Source organism: Scomber japonicus, chromosome 18 (assembly GCF_027409825.1).
Source record: "Scomber japonicus isolate fScoJap1 chromosome 18, fScoJap1.pri, whole genome shotgun sequence".
NCBI lineage: Eukaryota > Metazoa > Chordata > Actinopteri > Scombriformes > Scombridae > Scomber > Scomber japonicus.
The window spans coordinates 25,256,208-25,270,111 of record NC_070595.1 but is presented as its reverse complement, the minus strand read 5'-3'; the positions used below and the strand labels follow the sequence as shown (position 1 = coordinate 25,270,111).

The following is a 13,904-nucleotide window of genomic DNA, read 5'->3' as shown; positions in this document are numbered from 1 at the left end:
TGGAGGAAGGAAAGAAGGAGGAAGGAAGGAAGGAAAGGAGTAAGGAAAGAAGGAAGTAAAGGAGTAAGGAAGAAAAGAGGAAGGAATTTAGGAGAGAAGACAAGAAGGAAGGGAAGGAAGGAAGGAAAGAAAGGAGTAAGGACGAAAAGTAGAAGGAATTTAATAGAGAAGGAAGGGTGGAAGGAAGGGAGGAAGGAAAGAAGGAAGGAAAGAAGGAGGAAGGAAGGAAGGAAAGGAGTAAGGATGAAAAGAGGAAGGAATTTAGGAGAGAAGACAAGAAGGAAGGGAAGGAAGGAAGGAAAGAAAGGAGTAAGGAGGGAGGGAGGAAAGGAGGAAGGAAGGAAGGAAGGAAGCAAGGAAGGATGGAAGGAGGAAGGAGCAAAGAAAGAGGGGAGGAGGGGCAGAAGGAAGGAAAGAAGGAACAGTCAAAAGAGACGGGGTCAATTTGACCCGGGAGGACGACAGGAGGGTTAAACAATGACAGCATGTAGAGTAGTATATGATATATAACATGCTTCTGTGCTGATGTGCTCACTGGGCTGAAATACTGGAGGAGAAATGAAGGGATGGAGGGATGGGATGAAGGGATGTGACGCTTCTTTGAAAAGACGGCAGAGAGAAGGAATCGGGGGGAGAGAAAATTGCCGTGTGCAGATGGCGTGTTCTGGACCCAGAGGAAGTCATAATTCTGGGATTAGTTCAAGTAAAAAAGACGACGGTGTGTGAGATGGACCCCGCTGATACCAGACACACTTTCTACACTCTCTCTCTGTCTCTCTCTCTCTCTCTCTCTCTCTCTCTCTCTGTCTCTTCCGTTCACCATCATTTTGGTCAGAAACACAATGCAAATCACTCTCCTCACCCCCCCCTCCCCTCCTGCTCCCCCCCGCATGACTGCGCTGGCATTCACATCTTCTTCACTTTTTCATTTTCAGCTGCTTCCCGCTATTCCCCCCCCCCCCCCCCCCCCCACCCCCCCCACCCCCAACCCCTTCACTCGTTTCGATCTCCTCCTGTCACCATACACGACATCTAAAAACACACTCTAGAAAACCACCTCATTAGTATGCGGCTAATATGCAAATGAGCTTGATTTGTTAGTCTCTGTGTGTTTCATATCACCAGGTTTTCTATCTCTCTCTCTTGCTCTCTTTTTCTCTCTCTCTTTCTCTTTCTATCTCTCTCTCTCTTTCGGTACCATGCTGTCGCTCTCTCCATCCACTCTCTCCTATTTTTCTTCTCTTGGCAACGTCTCCACACACACACAGACGAACTCAATGAACTCATCTACAGTCCAATGTAACACAGCGCTCCATGTGTTTCCTCTATCTGTGCACGTGTGTTTCCCGCAGATGTGTGAACCCCCTCCACCACCCCCCCCCCCCCATGCCACCCTACCAACCCACCCACCCCTCCCTCTCTCTCTCTCTCTCAGTGGGGTAATGTGGCCCCCTTATTTTTTTAATGTCCAGTCATTCTCTGTTAGAAAAGTGCATCGCCCTGCTACATCTGTTATTTCATTTTTTGATATTTCAGGCGTATAGCGACAGAGGAAAAATAGGTCCTAACAATGAGGGAGGCATCATCGCCGCCTGAGGCATCCAACAATGACTCCTGCCTGAAAATAGAGATGGAGCCCTTGTATGTTGAGTGGAATTACAATATGATTAGCTCTCGGGCACCAGGATGTGGATAATATTGGCCTCTGTGCTAGAGGGGGAAATGCAACATTTTACCGTCATCTTCAGATTTTTAGGCAGCTTTTTGTTAATATGCACTGCGGGCAACTTACAGTAATAAAACACTTTACTTAAGTATTTCTATTTTGGTACTTTGTAATTACTCATTTACATTCAACATGACGTAAACCAATGGGAGAATCAGTGGCTCAGCCGTGTTTACATTGATGGTTTACGTGATTACATAATGCCTAATTTTAGCTTCAGGATTACGACAGCAGCTAATAATTATTTTTGCAGCAATTAACGACTCATTTACCACTTATTTTCTATTTTTTATATTATTTTTTGGGTTTTTTTTTAATGCACAGTTGGTGGAGGAGAGGAGAGGCTGACAGGAAACAAGGGGGAGAGAGAGAGAGAGAGAGAGAGAGAGAGAGAGAGAGAGAGAGAGAGAGAGAGAGAGAGAGAGAGAGAGAGAGAGAGAGAGAGAGAGAGAGAGAGAGAGAGAAAGGGGTATGACATGCAGTAAAACGTCCAACCAGGGACGTTTTGGGTATATAAGGCATTTTCTGTAACCACTTAGCAACGAGGGAGCTCCATCTAACACTTATTATCTCAATTAATCTGTTTGTTTGTGTTGTTAAATGTTAGAAAATGGGATGAAAATGTCTCTTAAAATCATGCTGACAATTGACAAAAGTCTTGTTTTGTCCAAAATCCAAAGACAGTCAGTTTACAGGCATAGAAAACTAAAAACTCTTCATATTTGAGATGCTGCTACAAGTGAAACAATTCATTAAATTCATTAATCAACCAAAAAGCTCTAAAGTTAGTTTTCTGAAGCCATCGAGGAGTGTACAGTACAATCCTTCAATTGATTCAACAGCATCAAAATCTACAAAAACTGAGATGTGTTTTTATTTTATCCGAGTTGCTCTTACTTTAATCTCCCCAACAGCATAGAGCAATAATAAAGAAGTCCGACTCAGCGCCTCCTGGATCTGCTACAGCATTAAAATCCTGCTTACAGGTTAACACATCAATAATTCAACACTGTTATAGGAACAATTTTCACAATGAGTACTTCTGATAATACTTGTTTACTTTCACTGAGGTCAGATTTTTGGATTGCAGCACTTCGGTTTCAGTTTTCCATCATAGTTTTTAAGAATTTGAGTCATTTTTAACTTAATTATTTTTGATTTCCGTGCATTTATCGGCTGATTGATAATTACACAACTGACTGTCTTCACTGATATTCGGTTAAGGCGCTGCTGCTGCATGTATGTAACCCGTTGCTTGATTTCAGAGAGTAAAAGTAGGAAGGAGGGAAGGAAAGAAGGACAGAAGAAAGGAAGGAAGGAGGGAAGGAAAGAAGAATGGAAGGAAGGAAGGAAGGAAGGAAGGAAGGAAGGGAAGAAAGAAGGCACAGTCAAAACAGATGGGGTCAATTTGACCCAGGAGGACGACACAGAGGTTAATATAATTCTTGCTGCGTTTGGGAATAACAGCTAAGCTAGCAGGCTAACGCTAGCTTGTTGTTCCCTTCTGCAAGCTTCTTTCTATTAAATGGGAACAACAACAAAGACACATTTACACCCCCATGACCCCCTGTATAGTGACTTCCTGCTCCTCCCATCTGGCCGCAGGTACACCGTACCTAGGACCAAAACTAAAAGGCACAGGTCTGGCTTTGTCCCTGCAGCCATCATACATCTTAATAAGAACTAGTTGATCCCTTGATGATGGTTGGGGAGTTGTGGAGTTGATGATGATGGTGATGATGATGGTGATGTTGACGATGATTGTGTTGATGATGGCGATGACGATATGATGATGAGTGCACTTATACACTTTATGCCGTGCACTTTGAGTGTAGCCACCTTACATATTAAATGCACTTTATGACGCAGCATGGAAGGATGAAGGGGATGATGATGAGTTGTGTAGCTATTTTACTGTTTTCATTTTATTGTATTGTTTTGTATGAATGTCGCTCACTGCTAGCCAAATTTACCTGTGGGTACAAATTAAGAAATCTAATCTAAAAATCAACCCAGGCTGTACTCAAGTCTACGTAGGAAATTAAATCATGCTCATTGTTTAGGAATTGTAATATTCTAGGTGATTACTGCCAACATGCAAACAATTATAAGCAAGATATCACTGCTGGGATATTGGGATATATATTTTTTTTTCCAGTAGTGAGCAACCAAACTCCAGATAACCTGCAGGGTGTAAATGTGTCTTTGTTGTTGTTCCCATTTAATAGAAAGAAGCTAGCAGAAGGGAACAACAAGCTAGCGTTAGCCTGCTAGCTTAGCTGTTATTCCCAAACGCAGCAAGAATTATATTAACCCTTGTGTCGTCCTCCCGGGTCAGATTGACCCCATCTGTTTTGACTATGCCTTCTTTCATCCCTTCCTTCCTTCCTTCCTTCCTTCCTTTCTTCTGTCCTTCTTTCCTTCCCTCCCTCCTTCCTTCCTTCAGTTCTTCTTTCCTTCCCTCCTTCCTTCCTTCCTTCCTTTCTTCCTTTCTTCCCACCCTCCTTCCTTCTTTCCTCCCTCCCACCTACCTTTGTTCCTTCCTTCTCTCCTCACTTCCTTCCCTCCCTCCTTCCTTCTTTCCTCCCTCCCTCCTACCTTCCTTCCTTCCCTCCCTCCCTCTTTTCTTTCCTTCCCTCCTTCCTTCCTTCCTCCTTTCCTTCTTTCTTTCTCCCTCCCTTCCTTCTTCCTCCCTTCCTCCCTCCTTTCCTTCCTTCTTCTTCTTCCTAACTTCCTTCCTTGACTCGAGGACGACAGGAGGGTTAAACAAAACCAATAAAACACACAATAAAAGACACTTTGAGTAATTTTTGACTTAGTTATTTCTGACTTCTGTGTATTTATCAGCTGATTGATAATTACAGAACCGACTGTCTTCTGCATGTATGTAACCCGTTGCTACTGTGTGAATTTACTGCTGTAAAGACACAATTTTCTGCTGTTGTGTGTTTTTACTGAGTTGGCAGCTGTGTAGAGCTGCAACCATTAGTCAATTAGTTGATCAATAGAAAATTAACCAGCAACTCATTTGATAATTACTTGTTTTGAGTCGATTTTTAAAGAGAAAAATGCTAAAATTCTCTTCTTAAAGCTTCTTAAACTTCAATATTTCCAAGTTATTTAGTCCTCTAGTTGACATTTTTCACTTTTTACTGATATTTTACAGACCAAAAACATATTGATTAATCAAGAAACCAACTGACAGCCTATTCTCCATCTATTAAAACAGACTTAAACACATAAACATGTTTTAATCCAGCATCTGAAATTAAAGGAGAATTTCATCTAAACTACAGACCGTCTTATCAATAAACACTGAATACAGAAGCACCATCTGTTCTCTCTCAACCGTCTCCCAAACTGAAGAGCTGAAGCTTTAAGAGCTAATTCCTGCTCTGATCAATGCACAAAATACCCAAAATGTTCTCAAATCAATTTTCTTACCAGTGTGAGTGTTTTATAAATAGATAATTACAATATGGGTCTAAAAAGTTAGTTATTCAAGTTTACAATCGACTTTACATTTCCCTGCAACCATTAGTTGATTAACTGATTATCTAATAATTGTTTTAGTCATTTGCTTGTTGCAGCCTCTCAGATGTGATGATTTAATGCTTTTCTGCATCAAACATGATATTAAATGTCATTTATTTGGACTTTAAATTGATAAGCGGACAGAACAAGACATTTAAAGATGTTATGATGGGATCTTAGAACTTGTAATAGACATTTTTTACTATTTTTTAATATTTTATAGATGAAACTATTGATTGATTAACCAAGAAAATGAATGATAGTTTAATTACGAATGAAAATAATCCATAGTCGCAGCCATACATGCATCCCTGTCTGCTATTGTATGGTGTGCATGTGCATATGTCTCCCCAAACAGAAGAGATAACTTAAATATGGGAAAACTCGTACTGGGAATATCGAATTCACAACTTCTGAGGTGAACTGTTCCTTTAAATCCTAATATTTAAGATGCACACACACTCTTTTTTGTGCCTTTAATTATGCAAAAACCTTTCCTGCTACTGTACGACTGAGCTTATCATCTCATAACTTCTCTATGTTACATAATGTTCCCTCGTTCACACCTTCAATCTGACCTTGACTAACATGAATGTGACTTGTTTCACTTTAAGTATAAGTCGCTGTTATAATCAGGGAGCTCGGCGGAAGATGTGTGTGTGTGTGTGTGTGTGTGTGTGTGAACATCATGTGATATCAAAACTAGTCAAATCCACTCAGCAGCTGTGAAGTCACCTCCTGCATGTTACTCTGACCCCCCTCCCCTCCTCCTCCTCCTCCTCCGTCATCGTACCTGTGGCAGGGCGATGGACAGCTGCCTCTGGAGGGATTCCTTCTCATGTCCCAGCTCTCTCAGACGTAGGTGGGCCGTCCCCAGACTGTCCTGCGTCTCCCTCAGACTCTCCAGCAGCCTCTCCCTCTCCGTCAGCATGTTCACCATCAGCGACTCCAGGTTGCCCGTGCTGCCTCCTTCATCGCTGCCTCCGCCTCCTCCTCCGCTGCCTCCACCACCACCGCCGCGAGAATCCCTGCTCCCGTAGCCCCCTATGCCTCCTATCCCACCGCCCATTCCTCCTCCGCCCCCCGCCGGGGAAGACGAGCCGCCTCCTCCGCCGCCTCGCCCGTCCTCCGAGATGGTCGGCATCACCTCGCACATCATCTTGAGGCCTGAGAGTGAGAGGTGTTATCTGAGACGCTGTCTAGGACACTCGGGCTCAGCGTCCGATTGGCTGTCGTCATGAAATGGTCAACAGCTACTTAGTTCGTTAGGTGGTAGTGGTCTTGGTGGTGGGAAGGTGGGAAGGTGGGTCTTTCCTCTCAAGATGGCATGCAAAGAAATGAGTGGTAGAGGTGGTGGAGGGCAGTTTTTTGTGAATGTGTGTGTGTGTGAGGAAGAGGATATACTGTAATATAAAAGTTCCAGTGTCTGGTGGTGGGGGGAGGCAAAAGAGCAGAAGATAGGGCAGGTGGAGGGGTAAGGTAGGGGGTCAGGGTGGGGTGCAGGGGGGGCAAGAGGGAGAAGTGCAGGATCGGTGGGCGACCTCTGACCCCCTGGCCCAGGCTTCACTGAGACGAGGGACGAACCTGGAGAGAAGAAGAAGAAGAAAGGGAGTGGATGAGAAGGAGGAAAGATGGAGAGAACATAATGTAAAGCTTTCCACCATCATCCTAAAACACACACACATGCACACACACACACACACACATGCACACACACATACACACACACACCTTTTCTCACACCTCACAGAGTGACCATTGCTATTGCAGCAGTGCCGTTTCTTTCCACTGAACTGACTGGCATCGCGATACTCAAAACGTCTGGAGTAAATTCATCCATCAGTGCATGTCTCCTCGGCTTTCTTTTTTTTTTTTTTATGTATACCGAGCGTTCAAACAGTCGTAATGCTAATAATAAATGCGCATGATGTACGGTAAATGGTACGGTCGTGAATGATAGAGAGAAAAAAAAAGAAAAGAAATCACGCAAATACAGAACAATTAGCGGGCCTGTAGGTGTAGGATGAAGATGCAGCGGCTGCTTCATACATTCATGTGAGGATGAGAAAGAGAGAGAGAGAGAGAGAGGAGAGGAGAGAAAAAAGGGTGTCATCATGAATTGTAATTACGGGGCTGTATCCAGGAGGAAATGGGCTTCTTTTTTTTCTACAGCTCCGGTGCCCATCTGTATTAAAAAAATAAATAAATAAAAATACTGTGTGTGTGTGTGGTTGTGTGTGTGTGTGCATGTGTGTGTGTGAATCAGGAGGCTTATTATCCTCAGGGGTGATAAAAACGGGAAATGAATCGCTGTCTTAACGAAATAAATGGCCTAAATGGAAAGAAAAAAAAGAGAAAGAGGAAAAAAGCTGCTTATTTTTTTCTCTCTCCTCCATGCATTTAAAAGAGGGCTGTGTGCAGGATAGCCTGACACCGCTATCACACCATGGTGGGAGGTGCCAATCATCCTGTAAATGATGTAGGCCTAATTAACAGATTAAATCATAAAGATGTTGCGCAATTGGATTGTATTCATTGGGATGTGCTTCACCTAGATGATGGAAAAACGGATTGCAAGGCGTCTATTTCCTATCAACACCCCCCCCCCCCCTCTCCTCTCTTCCTCCACCACCACACACACACACACCACCCTGCCCCCCACCCTCCCACCCATAAAAACAGCTGGACGGTCTAAAGGCTAGATCTGTGAGTGAACCCGCACATCACCGCGGATTTCACGCGCCACCCGGATGGATTTTGTGCGTCTTACCCTTTCCATGATCGACAGAGAGAGGAAATGAAGGCGCATCGCTCCCCGGTTCACTCCATCAGCAGAAGGCTGCAGGTTATCCCCGTTACAGCCCGGTTACCAGCCTGCCCCATCCCCTCCCTCACTCTCTCTCTCTCTCTCTCTGTCTTCCTCTCTCTCTCTTTCTCTCCGCTGCGTCAAACTACGCGCAGTGAGCACGAGCTGCATCCGGGAAGCACCTTCAGCTCACAGTGACCCTCACAGAGCAGCTGTAGGTGGAGAAATTAAAGGAAAATAATGAGGAATCCAACAAATTATAGTCTGTGATAAATTTAATATAGAATTCTTTTATAGATCTGTAGATTTATATAGATAATAAACATTAAGTGTGCATGTGATCTGTGTTTTTAACCCTTAAACAGACAGGACTGCAAAATGAGATGTAAAAAAAACACAATTTGATGTTACCAGTTATTTAATTTGCACCTAAGTTAAACATTTCTACAAATATTTTTAATATATTTTGGATTTTATGAGTTGTATCTCCACCAGGATGTGTTGCCCCTATTAAGGTTGTAATGGTTAAAACAACTGAATTCTTTATTATTATTATTATTATTATTATTTTGTAATCAACTTTTAATTTATTTATACAGCTTGCAACATTACAAAAAATACATCCATGTTAATAATACTATTCAACATTAATATCACAAACTTATACACTTCACATACCTTATCTACAGAACCTACCCTTCTTTCCTCCCTCCCGTACCCCCCCCCCCCCCCCCCTCCTTACGGAGCACACAGTAGAAAGTAAAACGTTTATAGTATAAAAATAAAATAAAAAGTCGAATAGGCCAAAGTGACGATCAGGAATACAAACTGGACATACAGAGTTACCATAGATGAGAGTCTCCAACGTCCTTAGCTTAGCATTATGAATTCTTTATTATTGATAAAGAGAAGTGAAATATTCTTGCTTTCTTGGCTCATTAATATCACATGTACTAGTTTCTAAACAGTATAGACCTACCACAAGCTGCAGATCTACCAATTAAAGGCACATACAGTTAAACAACCAACCTTAATCATACTAACAGGGTGTTAACGAGTCTGTATATCCTGGTGCACGTTGCCTGTTATATTTCTTTAAAATCACCTAACTCCACCTTCTTCTTATTCTTATTTTCTCTTCTAATATTGCACTAACATTGTCTATGGAGCTACCAGCATGTACATCACAAATAAAACCTTTGAACCTTGAACACAGAGGGATTCTTTAGAGATTGGATGAGATCCAAATATACAAAAATCCTCTCAATTCTGTTCCAGTAGATAACTCTCACATTCAACTAGTTTATAAAGATGTGTGTCAGTATAAAGTACAAAATATCAACTCCTCCTTCCCCTGGTGGCTTTAAACTGTGGTTCCCAGTCTAAATCTGGCTAGTCTGAAGGATTGTGAGATGATTAACGAGTCAAGATTTAACCCTCCTGTTGTCCTCAGGTCAAGGAAGGACAGAAGGAAGGAAGGAAAGGAGTAAGGAGGGAGGGAGGAAAGGAGGAAAGGACAGGAGGAAGGGAGGAAAGGAGTAAGGATGAAAACAGGAAGGATTTTAGGAGAGAAGGAAGGAAGGAAGGAAAGGAATAAGGAGGGAGGGAGGAAAGGAGGAAAGGACAGGAGGAAGGAAGGAAAGGAGTAAGGATGAAAACAGGAAGGAATTTAGGAGAGAAGGAAGGAAGGAAGGAAAGGAATAAGGAGGGAGGGAGGCAGGGAGGAAAGGAGGAAGGAAGGAAAGGAATAAGGATGAAAAGAGGAAGGAATTTAGGAGAGAAGGAAGGAAGGAAGGAAGGAAGGAAAGGAGTAAGGAGGGAGGGAGGGAGGAAAGGAGGAAGGAAGGAAGGTTGGAAGGAGGAGGGAGAAAAGAAAGAGGGAAGGAGGGGAAGAACAAAGGAAAAATTAAAGAAAGAGGGAGGAAGGGAGGAAAGAAGGAACAGTCAAAAAGAGATGGGGTCAATTTGACCCGGTAGGACGACAGGAGGGTTAACTGGTCTATAAAATATCAGAAAATGGTGCAAGATGCAACTTCATATGTCTTCTTTTGTATCATTTATAATCCACAACCAAAATATTTCCACCTTACTGTCAGAAAATAATCACATTTTAAAAGCAGGAACCTATTTTATTTTATTTTCATCTCGACAATTTACTCAAAACAACGAATCAATTGTTAAAATTGTTAGTGATGAATTGCCTCTTAGTCGACTAATCGATTCGTTGACCAATCATTGCAGCTCCTAATGAGTAATTCATAATCAATGGCTGCTATAAATAGCCTGAAAAAAAAAATACTGGACATATGTTGTAACTTTATTCTGAAGAGATAAGAGTACTTCCGCTTTCTTACCTGATTCTTTCTGTCTAACTTGACGACTTCCCATCGTTTATCTTTCCTCATCTCCTCCGCTGAGAGATGCTGGGTCTTAAAGAAACACGCTTTCCTCTCCTCACACACATCCTCACCTCTCTCCCTCTCTCTCACACACACACATTGCATTTCTCTCTTTTCTCCACCTTTAAAAACACAAACAGTTCATTTTATTACAGCAGCAATGCATAAAAATAAAATAAAAATCACCTCTTGAATTCACTCTCACTGTTTGACAGATGAAACTTGCCTAAAATAATTAAACAATTGCGCCCTCTGCTGCCTGAATGAGAGAAATGCAATGTAGTGCACAAGGTTTTAGGCCATATGTGTGTAGATTTTAGGTAACCATCACGGATACACATATTTTTGGGGGAAATTATAGACAATAATCAACATTCAAAAGGTCATACTGAGGAATAAATGACCTAAAATGACCTGAACTTTTATTAAAAGTTTATATTAAGGTGAGAAATGTTTATTCTAATTCATCAAAACAATTTAAACTTATAAAAAAAAAATGGAAATATATCTTCCTTTTGAATAAATGACCCCTCACTCATGACAGGAGACGGACAGTAATGCCAGTAGAAATGTACCAGTCACCATCAATTGTCAGGCCGGGTCTCTCAGCCAATCAGGGCTCAGGAGGGGGGCGGGACTTAAGGGTAGTGAAGGAGGATGGGGAGGCGGTGATGTAATGTCCTCTTCCAGAGATGGTGATGTTCATCCAGCAGTGAAACTCAAAGTGTATACACGTTTAATTTACACACAAAAAGAAAGAAAGAAGGAAAGAGAGAAAAAAAGAAAGAGAGAAAGAGAAGGAATTGAGGCTGGGAACAAACACAAACAGAAGATGGGAAAGATTTAAAGCTTAAAGAGTGAAACATTTAGTTGATTGTATATGAAGTTTTTATTTTTATTTTTTACAACTTGCATGTTCAGCCCAAATATCCAACAATAGAAAAATAAAAACAACCAATTTCAACCAGTTTCCAAAGTTTCTTCAACACAATTAATGAATCACAGATAAAATATGCTCTCTAAAAAAGATAGATAGATAGATCCTTCCTTCCTTCCTTCCTTCCTCCCTCCCTCCCTTCCTTCATTCTTCCTCCTTCCCTCCTCTCTTTCTTTTCTCCCTCCCTCCTACATTCCTTCCTTCCTTTCCTTCCTCCCTTCCCTTCCTTCTTTTCTTTCCTCCCTTCCTCCCTCCATTCTTTCCTTCTTTCTTCCTCCCTTCCTTCTTTTGTTCCTCCATCCTCCTTTCTTCCTTCCTTCTGTCCTTCCTACCTTCCTTCCTTTCTTTCCTCCTTCCCTCCTCTCTTTCTTTTCTCCCTCCCTCCTACCTTCCTTCCTTCTTCCTCCCTTCCATCCTTCCTTCAATCCTTCCTTCCTCCCTCCCTCCTTTCCTTCCTTGACTCGACAACTGGAGGGTTAAAGTAAATAAGTTAAAGTATAAAGAAGTTTAAAGAAAAATTGAAAAAGTTCTGCAACTTCTTAAGTATCATACTTGAGTAAATGTGTTTACTTTTAAAAAAGTGTCATTAATTTAAAATAATGTGGAGTAAATATATAAAATATAGACAGTAATAGTATTTCTTAGTAGCGATACCTCTGAGCAATGTGTACACACTGCCTCCTCCTCCTCCTCCTCCTCCTCTTCACAGTCACTCTGACAGCGTGCTGACAGCTTCAGCGTCTCCTCTGCTCAACAACAGCTGGATGAAATGTCGGAGCTCCTGGTGAAGATGGAGCTCAAACATACACAACACACACAACACTACACAACACACACAACACACCTGATACTGATCCCACAGAGACCTGAATCATTGGGGACGTTTGGCATCTATAAACACACACATACATCTGAAGGAAGGAAGATATAAAAACAAGGCTGGTGATACTTTACATCACAAGTATTTAAGTATTTATTGGTTTCCTCCCTTCCTTGCTTCCGTCTGTCCTTCCTCCTTCCTTCTCTCTTTCTTTCCTTCCTCTCTCTTTCCTCCCGTCCTCCTTCTCTCTTTCTTTCCTCCCCCTACCTTCCTCCCTACCTCTTTTCCTGTCTCCCTCCCTCCCTCCTTCTTTCCTTCCCTCCTTCCTTCCTCCCTCCTTTTCTTCCTTCCCACCATCCTTCCTCCCCTTCCTTCCTCCTTCTCTTTCTTTCCTCGCCCTACCTTCCTCCCTCTGTCCTTCTTTCCTTCCTTCTTTCCACCGTCCTTCCTTCCTCCTTCCCTCCTTCTTTCCTTCCTCCCTTCCTTCCCTCATGCATCCTTCCCTCCTTTCTTTCCTCCCTTCCTTCCTCCCTCTGTCCTTCTTTCCTTCCTTCTTTCCTCCCTTCCTTCCTCCCTCCTTTCCTCCCTTCCTCCTTTCCTTCCATCCTTCCCCCCTCCTTTCCTTCCTTCCTTCTTCCTTCCTTCCTTCCAAATTGACCCTGTTGGTTTTGACTGTTCCTTCTTTCCTCCCTTCCTTCCTTCTGTCTGTCCTTCCTCCCTCCCTCCTTCTCTCTTTCTTTCCTTCCTTCTTTCCTTCCTCATCCCCTTTTCTTCCTTCCTTCCTTCCTTCCTCCCTCCTTCTTTCCTTCCTTCCTTCCTCCTTCTTCCCTCCCTTCCTTCCTTGACTCGAGGACAACAGGAGGGTTAAAAAGCATTATTGATATATTCCACTATTGTTTTTCATTAATTCTGGCCTTCAGTTCAAAAGTGAAATGAAACTATACTCAATGAGGAGGATGTATCTAGGTTAGTCACATGGTAATAAACACCTCCTCCTGCATGATCCTGACAGCTGCCTTAAGACGGCTTCATTTGGCCGATGTGACGGAGGTGACTGACGGCAGACAGCTGCACGGACGCACCAGGACAGGAGGAGGAAGGAGGAGGAGGGAGGGGGGGGGGGGGGGTGGTATGCGGGGGTCACGAGAGGTCAGTGGGTTAGAGGAATGCTGATAGGAATGTCCCTGAGCGGCGGCCAGGGGAGCATCTCGGTCAGCGGTACAACAACAAGGATCAGCAGCTCTCCCCGGGGAGCCGTGACAGTGAACAACAGGCCACACGGAGACCCAGAGGAGACCCAGAGGAGACCCAGAGGAGACCCAGAGGAGACCTAGGGGAGGGGGACGAGGCCGGCTGAGACCCCCAGGCTGTTACACTATACACAATACTAGGATTTCTTTTTGTTTGATTTGTTGTTCCAGAAAAAAACTGTCTCAAATTGCATTTAAACATATTTTTTTTAATAACACTAATAATGTTTTAATTAAAGTTAGCAGATCTGTGAAATCACTCATACATGCAAAAGTGAGATCATTTAATAATATGCTGAATGAGACTCATATTTAATCACATCTTTATATCTTTTAACCCTCCTGTTGTCCTAGAGTCAAGGAAGGAAGGGAGGGAGGAAGAAGGAAGGACAGAAAGGAGGGAGGAGGGAGGAAGGAAAGAAGGGATGTTTG

At 42.8% G+C, this 13,904-nt stretch overlaps 1 protein-coding gene across 1 annotated transcript in view; it reads right to left on the bottom strand.

The window, feature by feature from the left end:
- The window catches only part of ppfia3 (PTPRF interacting protein alpha 3), a 35,925-nt gene extending 29,506 nt beyond the window's left edge, over positions 1-6,419 (bottom strand). Inside the window, 2 exon segments of the mRNA XM_053338929.1 lie at positions 6,054-6,237; positions 6,358-6,419. Coding sequence (XP_053194904.1) covers positions 6,054-6,237; positions 6,358-6,419 — 246 coding nt within the window.
- Between the last annotated feature and the right edge of the window lie 7,485 nt (positions 6,420-13,904).